Source organism: Acyrthosiphon pisum, chromosome A3, assembly GCF_005508785.2.
Source record: "Acyrthosiphon pisum isolate AL4f chromosome A3, pea_aphid_22Mar2018_4r6ur, whole genome shotgun sequence".
Taxonomy (NCBI): domain Eukaryota; kingdom Metazoa; phylum Arthropoda; class Insecta; order Hemiptera; family Aphididae; genus Acyrthosiphon; species Acyrthosiphon pisum.
In genome coordinates this window covers 15,550,494-15,563,594 of record NC_042496.1, presented here as the reverse complement: position 1 = coordinate 15,563,594, position 13,101 = coordinate 15,550,494, and the positions used below count along the sequence as shown (strand labels likewise).

At 29.3% G+C, this 13,101-nt stretch overlaps 1 protein-coding gene across 2 annotated transcripts; it reads left to right on the top strand.

Annotated features, from left to right (window-relative positions):
• The first annotated feature begins 1,356 nt into the window (after positions 1-1,356).
• LOC100167733 lies at positions 1,357-12,688 on the top strand. 2 transcript variants are annotated; one of them, XM_016807630.2, is made up of 6 exons: positions 1,357-1,490; positions 7,074-7,205; positions 9,905-10,114; positions 10,188-10,927; positions 11,001-11,331; positions 11,395-11,704. In XM_016807630.2, the coding sequence occupies exons 4-6, from the start codon at positions 10,204-10,206 to the stop codon at positions 11,474-11,476; spliced, it is 1,137 nt and encodes a 378-aa protein (XP_016663119.1). In that variant the 5' UTR covers positions 1,357-1,490; positions 7,074-7,205; positions 9,905-10,114; positions 10,188-10,203; the 3' UTR covers positions 11,477-11,704. The 2 variants fall into 2 exon arrangements, with proteins under 2 accessions (XP_016663119.1, XP_008186989.1); XM_008188767.3 differs by lacking the exon at positions 1,357-1,490 and adding an exon at positions 3,342-3,642 and having other exon boundaries at positions 11,395-12,688.
• The last annotated feature ends 413 nt before the right edge of the window (positions 12,689-13,101 follow it).

The following is a 13,101-nucleotide window of genomic DNA, read 5'->3' as shown; positions in this document are numbered from 1 at the left end:
AATACCATTGTAACAATATATTAGGAACCTTGTATTTTCGAGCTTTTTGATTCGACAAAATACAAATACAATTTTATTGACATTTATAGAAAAAAAACTAAAAAAATTGGTAACTGAAAATGTTCGTAAACAGTTCAAAACAAGTCAAAATATTTTTAAAACTATATGGTATATAGAAAATGTTAGTATAAACATTCAGTGAAAAGTTTAAAGTTACACCAAACACGATTTTGTATTAAAAACCGATATTGCGTAAAAATTCCCGTTTTTCCTTAATTTTTTTTGTTTTCCAGGTGCTTTTGAAAACTACTGGGAATTTTAGATTCTGAGTGGAGCGATGAATGTATTGTTTTTACAATGATGTGTGTTTTTTTTGTGTCTTTGTACACCACAGTCCACAGGTTCTCAAACTTATTTAATCCACCACCTACTTTTAGGATCTATTATTTTCTAAAGTCCCCCAACATTTTTTAAGCTTACCTGCTTACCATTTGTAGTACATAATAAAAATAGTAGGTACCTATTTTTTTAATTATTGTTATATTTAAATACGCCATACCTATAACATATATCTGAGTTCAAACTCAGATATTCCATGTTTCATTAGAACAATACAAATATAATTAAAACACATACTTGATCATATTTTAAATTATATCTTTTAAAGTTCAAACATAAATATAATATATAATATAGCGTAAATTAAAAATGCTAATAACTCACTTAAAAACTGAATGATCGTAAAAAACCCACAAACAAACACAGATTATGTTCTTACCGTCAAGTTTCATTATAAGTAGATTCACTCAATTTTTTAAACTAACGAAACTTAATATAATTTACTATGTTACGCATTAATTGTAAGACGGTGACAACAAATATCCGTGTAGCGTACTAGCGTCCTCTTAACAGAAGGTTATAATAATATTATACATTTGTTTATTTATTTTTGATACAATTAATACCTTGATACTCAATAGGTAATAATATTCCGTATAAACTAGTCACCCCCTAAATGGTCCAGAAAATTGGTCAAGGGTATACTTGCCCCCTTCGTAAATACGTGCCTGGGGAAGCCATTAAGCCAAGACAAGTGACAACCACTGCGTCGCACGAAAAATACATCCTGGTTAGTGGTTCCTATATTTACAGTGATTACCTACATACGCCATACAGACTACAATAACAAGAAACATCTACCTACCTAATCTATTTTTGGCTCTACATGGCTACACGTGTATATTATATTCATTATTCATACAACGAACGTGGCTGCCGACTGCTATAATATTACTATAATTACTACTTATAGTCAACGTTTGTCTATTGTTTAAGTAGTAAGTGTCATAGTGTTAAGGTTAACTGTTTAGTATCTTACTGACTTCAGACTTACTCTCATGAGTCATGACAATCAGGGACGGCCTGGGCGAAAAATTCAAGTCGAGAAAATACACTACCTAGGCCACATTTGACATTTCTAAACCTACGTCGTAAGTAGGTGGGTTGCTGTAAGGGGGTATTTATCATTTTTTATAACCCCTCCCCCTTGCAAAGCTGAAATATTTTTTATAATTATTTATTTATACATAATCTTTTAGTTTGCTTATATTATAATATGTAAGAGGATCACAAAAAAAAAAAAAAACATTAATCAGTATCGACATTTTAGTGACTACTAGTCTACTCTCCATAAATTGCTTATGCCTAGATACGCCTATCTATATTAATTCTTTTAAAAACATTTAAAAAAAGTTCAATTAACAATTTATCAAATGTAATAATGTATGTCTGTATGCTTGTAGCTTATTTATAATAGTTCATAATTTAAACTCTGAAGTGGATACTATACCCACATTTGTTGTCAACGAAACTTAATGGTAGGAATATTGTCTGTGTTCGTAATTCGTATGTCGGGTTTTTTTACGATAATACTCAATTTTTTTTTAGCAAGTTATGCTTATGAGCATTTTAAATTTGAGCTATTTTTCTAGATAATCTAGAAAATTGAATCATCGTAAGAAACCAAAAATACGAACAAGGATAATGTGCTTACAGCTTACCATTAAGTTTCATAACACCTAAGTCGATTCACTCTAAATTTTAAAGTTTTAAACTAACGAAGCTAAATGTAAACGGCTGAGCATACATTTGCTGATAATTGTTACCTACGCGCTTGTAAAACGGAGGCAACAAATGCGGGTGTACAGTGGCGTATATACGAATTATATTCACTATGGGCCGATTTATCAGTCATCACTAGACAAGCATAGCATGACTAACATGGCCATAATTATACATTTTTTAGGGTGGTTATAATTATGACATTTAAATATATACAGTACAAATATAAATTGCGCAATTTAATTTTATAATTCCTATATATAAAATTAATTTTTTGGTTCTTTTTTTAAAAATAATGACAGTGTCATTTATATATTTTGATGTTATCTTACTATGAACTTAACATCAAAGTCAATAAGTCATCAAAGTAAGTACTGACAATATAACATTTCCTTGTTGATTCCTCAAAAACGATTTTAATCAACCGGCTAACTTAATCATGGTGAAAAACTGTAAACAGTGCAAATATACATGCAATGGTTTGATTGAACCTGAAATTTCACCATGGGCCCTGGCCTAGGGGGCCACCCCCCTAAATACGCCACTGCGGGTGTAGTACTGTAGTGACCAACTCTTAATACAAACCAAAAAGAATATACATTTGAACTTATAATAAATTTCATATTTGAATCATCAATCAAGTTTCATTGAATATTATTGTAAGAATTGCTGTATAAAGTTGTATCAGAGTATCAGACTAAATACTAATACAGCCGTCATGCCAATGGCAAGGACCAATAGGCCAGGCGGCAGGCCACCGAGAACTTCCCGTTATCCCGGTGGGCCTGATGACAATTGACAAATAAGATTTTATTTATTATGCTTAGGTACTATCTTGTACAAACGTACAGCGTGGGTCAGTGCTACAACATGAGTAGTTGATGTATACTTGTAGTCATAGTCACTCTCTGACTCTCAATACTCGTAAATTAAAGAATATGGCTGTAGTGTAGTTGTACACGGTACACCTAAATCTGTATATTATCATGTTATAGAGTTATTATACACTTATACATCATATTATTACATAGGTACTGCGCAGTAGACGTATTCGAGTTTTTTTCCTATTCGATTTCGCGCGCGTGCACCGCTGACGACACAGATTTCCCTCCGATGTTTTGACGGTTGGCTGCACTGTCGTCATGGTCGGCGGGGGCCGAGGATCGAACCTCCGTTCGCCCCCCTGCCCATCCAAATCGTTGCGCGCATTCACCGCGCACGCCGACAACAACACTGCGGCCTCGTCCTTCAGTGGGCCCGTCCGTAACATTCTGGGTCGTCGTTTCGACTGGAAATTTTTTTTTAAACGCGTTTTTTTTTTCCCCGTTAACTTTTTTCCGGTCGTCAATCGTCGGCGCTGGACTTTTACGCTTTTCCGTCGGTCCGTCGCGCTTCGCGTTCCCCGGACAGACAGGCGTGCGTGACCAGCCCCACGGCGGCAGCAAATCTCGTCTCGGGGGCCGGACAAATACACGGAAGGACCTGCAGCTGAACTACGTCGTCGTCACCGTCACGTTCTAGGTGAGTTTCCGGACTACCGATTGTTATTATAACGATGGGTACATATATTGATAATCGCGCAAACGCCAAACGGTGATCCGCGATCGGGGCTGCCGCCATAAAATGTTCATGAGGAATGTCGAAGGCGTGCATTATCGACGGTGTCGTGATAGCGGCGTCCGACGGTCGAGCGCGCGCATCTCGATGCCGCCGCGGGCTCAATATGGCCACCACCTGCATTGCGCGCGATGGGTTCGCGCCATTTTAACAGCCCCGCTGTCGCTGCCTTCTTTAATCGATTTTGGAACCTCTCGACTCTCAAACGCATTTGATCAAAGCTTGGAGTCCGTAGCAAAACTCACTAGTCGACTATGGCCAAACGAATCGATCACGAACTAACAACCGAGCTAACAACTCTCAAATAAACATAGATAAGGTTTTTGAGACCCACTTGACTGTCGACTTTTTTAAGTCAACAAACCCGGATTTAGGCGTTTGCTTTCTGTGCTCTCGTTAATAGGACCAAAATCCTAAGTAAAAGTCTTAATTAATTGTTTTCTTTATTTTCTATATCTATTGAAAATGATGAATATGAAAACTGTATTTCAAATATTTCCTCTTTAAAAATTGATTTCTACCTAGACTATAATAATCATAATTAGTGATAAAACCCATTTTTAGACTTTAAGCTGCCTAGTTAGAATCAATTGTTTATTTAATAATTTCGGTTTTAGGTAACTTACCTATGTCTAACTACCTATTAATCAGATGTGTATTATCTAGATTTCATTCAATTTTTTTGTATTTAAGTAGATTTTAATAGTGTCCTACCTATCTGCAAATAATTTAGCTTTCTGGCGTTATACCTTCAAATATTTAGATTGTATTTTTTAGATGCATTTTTTTGTGATTTTTCTCAGTAGTTTGTCAACTTGAAAAGGGATCTACTGACAACAATCTAAATTTTTCATTTATGTATAAGTATAGGTACCTGCTGTGTAAAACTCAATTCAAATTTAAATATATAATTATAAACCTTAAATTATTTCTTTATATTGAATTTAAAAAAAAATGAATTTTATATCAATTACCTACCTACTTACCTTCATACCTAGTAAATATTTATTTTTAAATGCCAACCGGCTTTTACAAAAGAGTGAAAAGGTAGATAATATAATACCCAATGTAATATGATAATAACAATAATATACAGTATAACCAAGTTTAACAGTGATACTACCAATATCTTATAATACAAGTATGGAATATTAAACGTTATTTGTTTCTAAACAGATACAATTATTCATTATTGTAATGAATTTTTCTTTAACATTTATCTATAATCAGGGTTCGAAGTACTAAAACCCAGTAAAAGACCCAACAAAAAAAAAATTAACAAACTTAAAACTGCATATTTATTTTTATTACTTTTTAGTAACATTAAAAAGAAAAAAACATTAAATATTATAATTTTTCATTTCTTAATTATAATTAATTTTAAACTCATAACAATAAACAATACAAATTAAGTAATAATAATAAAACAACTTATAAGCACTTTTTAATGTTAACTGGTCAATGGTAATAAACAAATTACCTAACTGTATAATATTATATAGGTAGGCACACCAATACTTTTTATATTTCTTTATACCTAAGTTTTTTGAATATAATATTTACCTATAATTTATAGGTAATAAGTTATATTTAATTTGAAATAAGCAATAGGTTATAGGTATATGTTTTAAGTTTAAATGTTTAGGGAACTTCCCTAGTAAAAAAGTGCCAGGAATCGGCGTTCATTTAAAAATTATTAAAACCCGTCAGGGTTTTTTGAGCCCTGTATAAATAACAAGCAACTGATGATAAGTTTATGTACCTATTATATAATAGTGTACCTACTTGATGTAATGTGCCTAATTACCTTTTTAAATATTAATACTTCAGTTCACATTTTTTAAAGTACCTACTCAATTAATATTTTATTGTACTGTGTATAATTAAAATAAATTACACTAAAAATATAGGACACATTTTGGCATCTGTTATTTTATTATTCCAAAGTCTCAAATAGTTTTGTTATCTAATCTCAATATTACTGATATTGTGTTCAAAATAATATGCTATGTCTAGTTCGGGCTATGATTATACCTAGTACCTAATTATATAAAGTTCTTTTATGAGTTCTAAATGTTCTTGTATATTGAATAATAATGAATACATTGTCTAAAAAGTTAAATTAAAATGTCAAACTGATCAAATGTTAACTGATAATACATAATATTAGGAACCTAATTATTAGATTACATATGTTATAAAAAATAAAATTATTGCTTAGAGTTGCATTTTATTTGTTATTGTTTAGTTACTTACCTATAATTAATTTGAATATTATCTGAATTGTATCCAGAAATGTATTAACAATATTGCTCATTTTATAATAGGTGACATATTTGTTATTAAGTACCTAGGTACTTAGGTACAATTAAACAAATTATTTTTATGAGTAGGGAAATGGAATTGGTTAAGTATATTATTTTTTTTTATTCTATAGTTGTTAATTTATTTTTTATTGAGTAGAGGAATTTAATGAGTATCTTCTTTTATTCATTGAGGGGTTTTTATTGTTGGTACATACTATTACCTGTGACGGGATTATATCCATATTCTTAGTAAAGGCCACAAAATTGTTAAAAAATAGGTAGTAATTATATTAATATTGGTTTACTTTTAATGCTGTAGTTTTCGGCTAATACTGAGGCTAATACCTATATTAAAAAACTCATATAACTAGTGTTCCTGTTTCCTGGTTACGGCAAACAGAATACTTAAAAATTAAAAAATAAGATGGTAGGTATATACAGTGTCGATCTGATTCATGATTGACCCTCTTACAAAATTATTTTATATTTGACATTATATTTTATATTGACAATTTGTTCAATTTATTTAATATTGTAGTACTTGCAGGCTCAGTGAGCTAGGATGTTTGAATAAGTACCACTTTACTGTTTTTACTTTTTGGAATTTTTTTTACTATTATTTCTTTTTAAAATTCTAATGTATTGTTTAAATATCATATTTGAATATAAGAGATAAAATAAATTATAAATTAGTGCTTAATTATTTTTTCTAATCACCTACCTACCTAATATTTGTTGTAAACTTAACTTCATACTATTATTTATACATTTATAATTAATGATTGATTATATCAATATTAGATTAACTGATAAATACATGGGCCTATTTATAATCTGAGTTTAATATTAAAATTTAAGTCAAACATTAACAAATTACAAAACAGAAAGTAACTCTGTAATAACTAAACAAAACAACAAATTAAACCTAGGTATAAATATATTTCTTATATCTATATTTTCTTACTGGTACCTATTTATATTATATATTTGTTAATTTACCTTGTTAGTAATACTTATTATTATTTTTAGTATTCATAACAAGCCTCCTGAATGTTCATTCAATAGGAAAACACAGAAGCGGTTGAGAAAAAATGAATTCCAATACACTTTACTATTAAACGCTGTTCGCTGCATGCAGCGACAACAACAGAATTGTAAAACGTAAGTACCTTAAACCTATTAATCTGTCTAGTCCCCGGTCTAGTCTATTATTATCTATGTAAAATCAACTTTCAACATGGATGCCAAAAAAAAATGTTCAATTCTTATGAACTAAACAGATAAATTCATTGATTTAGGTACGTAATGTGTGTAGTATTCAAATATTTTACACATTGAGAAATATCAGTTGTTAATATAAAATATCAGGTATCATTTTTAAGGATATATGTACTTATATATGTGAACATTTATATTTGCAACCAGCTTTAAAGAGTTCTAAAAACACACTTGCGCAAATACGTTTTGTGGTTTGGTTTTGGCATGCATGTATGCTATCTGGCATTAATTTTGATTGCACTAAGTTAAAACATATACTTGGTATTAATGTTTTCATTAAATTAAGCATTGTCCTTATTAATATAGCATTAAAATTTGAGCTCTGTATTGAAATAAAATTATTATGGTTACTATTTTATTTCTGATATTTTTCATTATTGTACTAAATTCAGATCAATAATATTATTTTTTTTTAATATAACTCAAATTTAAAATGTATGAAGAGGTAATATTTACTAGGTAGTTACTATTTTATACAAGTAAAAAAAATCCCAAATTATGACATAATGTCTTGTTCTTATGAATAAATTGCCTACAACAATACATTTATAGGAATATAACTCAAGTTGTAGACCTACTGGGCCTTACTTACATTAATTTAAAGCTAAATATTATTACAAATTTATAACATAAATATAAAAAATGTCTTCGTACAATAATGAATAAATACATTTGAGTTAAAGAAGTAATTATTTAGCCAAGAGTCACTAATGGATGGCTACTTTAATCATACCTTTCATGTTATATACTACTCTTATCATATAAAGTTATTGTGCTAATTTGTATAGATTGTTAATGTCAAATAAAAATATAAAAAAAGAAGTAATTAGTAGCTAGTGAGCAATTGTAGTATATGTTTTGTCATATTCATAGGTGAATGGGACTAGCATATGCTGCCCCTGTACCTTTTCTCTGGCAGACATGGCTGCCAATTATTTATTTATGTGCCTCTGTAGGTATAGTTATATTTTCACAAACTAGGTAATGATAAAATGTTGTTAGTGCATTGTTATGCTTAGGTAATTGAATCAATTATGAGTAAATATGTAACAAAAATCAAGTAGTATTTATTTTTTGGATCTGTTCATCTTATTCAATGAAACTTTTTCCATACAAATAACCAATATAATTTTAGTTTTGATGACTAAAATAAAATAAGTGAGAATATAACCCTGGTTTTAATGAAAAAAATTGGCCAGATTTATCTCCTACTGTTCCTTAAACCAGAATTTGCCCATACTATAGTCATATTATTAGTTCAGAAATGTGCACTCCTGTTAGAATTATCTTTTGCCCAACTGTGTAGTGTAAATATTTATGAAAAATATTTATAGGGTGATCCATTTTTACTACTACGTACATTTTTTATTTAGGTGGTTTTAAAAATAAAATCAGTGGTGTAACTAGAATATTTTCAAGAAGGTAGGGGTAGAACTACAAATCTATTATTATCATAGTATATATATAAAAAAAAATATTTTTAATACTGTAAAATCCAATGACATGGGATCCAAAATCTGAGAAATCCTACCAATTGTTGTTATAGAATTACTGTTCTAAATTTTCAATTATCCTATCTACAAAAAAAATTTATTTGAAAACATTGTATTTATTATTTTTTAATTAATTTAATTTGGATGTACCACTAAAAAATATAATATGTATCTCAGAATGAAAAGACTGGTCAGTTCTTGGTTTATTATATAAAAAAAAAGTTGTGTGGATCACAGGACCCCCGGCAGAAGCTATGCTTCCAAAGAGAAAGAACATTTTTTTTCTACTATATAATCTACATTCTTGCTTACAAATTTCATGAATATTGAAGGAGATTATTAAATCATTTTTATTTCACGTCTTATATTTAATGATATTCCCTAGTTAGCTCTGTGTCTCTCTATTTTTTTTCGTTGACCCCCAGCGCCAGCCCAGGTGTCCCATAAAGTATAGCTTCAAAAATTTCAAGCTATAGATACCTAAATCTATGTTTACTTATTGAGATGCATTTAAATAAAATATCTAAATCAACAATAAATAAAATGTTTCATTGTTATATTTTAAATGTTTATAAAATAAATTGTTATTGATTTAAAATTTTGTATTAGATATAAGTAGAGAGAATCTAACTGTATATGATAACATTTATTTTATTGACATTTCCTAGAAGATTTCCACAAAAAAGAATTAAAGAATTGTTAAATATTAATATAAATGATCAGTAAAACTTGTTGTTTAAGAATAGTAACTATTTTATTGTCTACCGAAATGAATCTCTATAATCAGTATTAAAGTTAAATTAAACAGCTGGAGACTTAAGCACTAGCGCTTATATGTCATAGTGGCTATCACGGAACTACAATTTACATTTGAAAGGTAATTGCATTTAGAGTCACTACAACAAATAAGCGCTAGAGCATAAGTTTTCAGCTGTTTAATACTGATAATGGAGATTCATTTCGGTAGACAATTTTTTAGATTCGTTGGGCAACTATACTATCTTTAATTGTGTTTATTACTTAACTTATTATTATTATAAATGATGTAAAATACATAACACATTAATTACGGTTTTTGTTTTTTTTCAGCCAAAGAAAACCAAAAATGCTCCATTAAGCATCTATCCCCTCTTACAGAAGATGGGATATTCAACTACATACTCATCAGCTCAATAAATAACTTTTTTTGGCTGTTTTGTACTTTTTTTTTATTTAGTTTAACTTGCAACTTAAATTTTTTTATTCATACTCAATACATTTTAAATTAAAATCATTTTATTTTAAATCTGAAATTACAAGGTAAATTAATTTAAATATAATTTCTGATAAATTGTCATTAGTTTTCTAATAATATATGATTTTGATTTTTCAGTCATAAACATCAAAGTATGTCCCACAGTCATTTTTTAACCAAAGAAAACTTTCCCAGCTTTTGTAAGAAGTTGTCCGAATTGGAGTGGACAATGGATTCAACATGTACGGAAAAACCTGAATCTTCATCTCCTGCTTATTCTTTTTTGCCAACGGCCCGAAATGTACCCAAAAGTGATTATCATCCTAAAGAATCTTACCAACGTTTTTTAATTGATTCTAATGAAGACAACACTTTAATTGAAAAATATCTGAAACAAGAATGTGACACTTATAAGTTGTTTGGCGGCCCACCAATTAATCCGTTATTTACTGATGAAGGACGTGGTTCTAGTATTGAAGATTCTCCAAAATCATTTTCATATTTTTCAAAAACGAATTGCTCTTACATGGATAAAAGTATTTGGGCACAAGATTCTGGTAACGATAGCTGGCCTGATGCTTTTTTGCCATTGGATATTAAAGAAGAAACCACATGGAAAGAATTGAATACTGAAATCAAAAAGGAGCCAATGTCATGGGCAGTTATACAGCGTCCGGCCAAAGAAGATAAATTTAAACCCATTAATCAATTGGTTGATGCTGGTGCAGCAATTTTTCCAGATGGCTCACAATTTGAAATTGATCTATCATATGAAGCATTTGACGCAGTTGAAGTCGAAGGAAAATTATACATTGGTAAAGATGAATTTAGGCGTACAGATGATGGATTGTTGTATAAAGTCTGTAATCAAGATAAAGGTAAATTATTGTTTTATTCTTAGTAAGTAATCAATAAAAATATACTATATCATAAAATATTTATTGAATTTAGGCACTCAAACGGACAGTTGGGATGATGATGAAAATGTTTTAGTAACACGTACTGCTAGACGACATTACCATTTTCCGATATTCCAGAATTGGCACACATCTCAATCAGGCGATAACCAAGATCTGCTTAGTGATTTTTTTAATCCACAACGTGCACGTGAAGTCAGAGGTGACATGGATGATAGGTCTCAAATGGTAGATATGCTTCGCAACATTATGGGTATGCAACATATATGGGATAAGCCAACCATGTACAATGAAATTGATCCTTATCCAGAACAAAACTTGTACATACCAACAACATGCAATGAATTGGCTGCTACCTACACAATGTAAGGTTTAATAATTATATTCCAAATGTCCAAATTATCTAAAAATATTGGTTTTATTATTAGATTGCAGTCAGATAGTGGTTCAGAAAGTTCAGATGATATAGACAATAACTGTGGTACACTATTCCGTAATTCGCGAACTTAAAAAAGGCATAATTAATTTTGGAACTTGCAAGATTAAATCAACACTGTAATATTTTGTTTTGCCGTGCACCGTTTGTGTTTTTTGTCAAGACATGTTAGACTCATTAAGGTTAGGTTATACATATTTTTTCTTTGGGACAAAAAACTATAATATTTTACATTTGTATGATCGTTAACATATAGTTTTGGTCGATAAGTTATTTGTTTAAAATTGTATTTAAAAACAAAATAAAAAAAAGAACAAAACGTCAAAAACCCTTAAAAAAAAAATAAAAATATTTATATATTAAAAATAAATATACAATAATATATATTTATATCTTATGGATAGACCTAAGGCTCTAAAATATTACCATATGGGTTATTTTCTTAGGTTAAAGAAATTATCCCATTTAAATAATTTGCTTTGATTAATGATGTATTTCTTTTTAATGTGTTCAAAACTGTCAAGACATTTTAAGAATTTATCATTTTGTTAGCCCAATGGTAGCAATATTTTGTAATTAATCAATTTTATTTTGAAGTTAAACGATAATAAAAAATATTAAAATGGAGAACTACCCGAAAGTTGAATCTAACAAGATATCGAAAGTTAGGTTAGGTGTCTATGAGCAAAGTACATACTCTATTCAAGTGAGGAACTGGACAAATTTCTTTGGATTTTTTTATGTGAGAATATTTTAATGAATTCAAGTATTTTAAAATTACTCGACCTTTAAAGTTTTATATCTTATTTGATCTAAAACATACCTAAAATTTTAAATTTATAAATATTGTGGGTCACATTAAGCTTTAAAAAAATGTATTTATTCTCGGAATTCATAACTAATCACCATTCATATAAAAATAATTTTTATTTTGAATCTGTTAATCCTGGTCATTAGCGTTTGTCCAGTTCAGTAAGAAGATATCAAAAAGACGGGTCCTGATTTTTTTTAAATATGGCGCCCGAAAATTATTTGACACTAGTATATATATATATATATATACACATTCACACTTATATATACATATGTATAATATATATGTATTTTTTTTTTAGTTAAAGTGAAGTAAAAGTTATTTTTTCTAATAAAGCAGTCCGAAAACCGTTTTCGGCCCTGATTTTTAATAAAAAAGCGCCTAGAGTTTTATGTTAACACTAACCATTTTTTTAAATTATTATTTTTGTTTATTACTCACAGTTAACCAAAGTGCCTTTTAGAAACATGTATAAAATTTGAATTTTTCATTTTGTGGAGGGGGTTTATGACTGAATCAATCGCTCTTTTGTTTATCGGTTATTATAAAACTGAATTAAAGCCGATAAATACACGAATAAAATATTTATCAAAAGATGCGCACCCCTTTTTAATTATTATTTATGTATGTGTTAAAATTCATATACACTAAGACCCACATAATATACATAAATACATTTTTTTTATTGCTTTTATATTTGTGTATATGTATATATACACATATATACATGTATAATTTTTTTTTACAAGGCCGAAGGAATATTGTTTTTATGCATTTGTTTTGTTAAAGTTGTTATTTATTTAAAAATGTTTTTAATACATTTCGCAAGGGATGGAGCACAAAATTATAAGAAAATTTGCTTATGTTATTTTATATTCTACCTTG

Coding starts and splice junctions, on each gene's coding strand:
- LOC100167733 (XM_008188767.3), top strand. CDS start 10,204: ATGTCCCACAGTCATTTTTTAACCAAAGAAAACTTTCCCAGCTTTTGT. Junction 10,928..11,000: donor AGTCTGTAATCAAGATAAAG/GTAAATTATTGT, acceptor TATTGAATTTAG/GCACTCAAACGGACAGTTGG. Junction 11,332..11,394: donor TTGGCTGCTACCTACACAAT/GTAAGGTTTAAT, acceptor TTTTATTATTAG/ATTGCAGTCAGATAGTGGTT.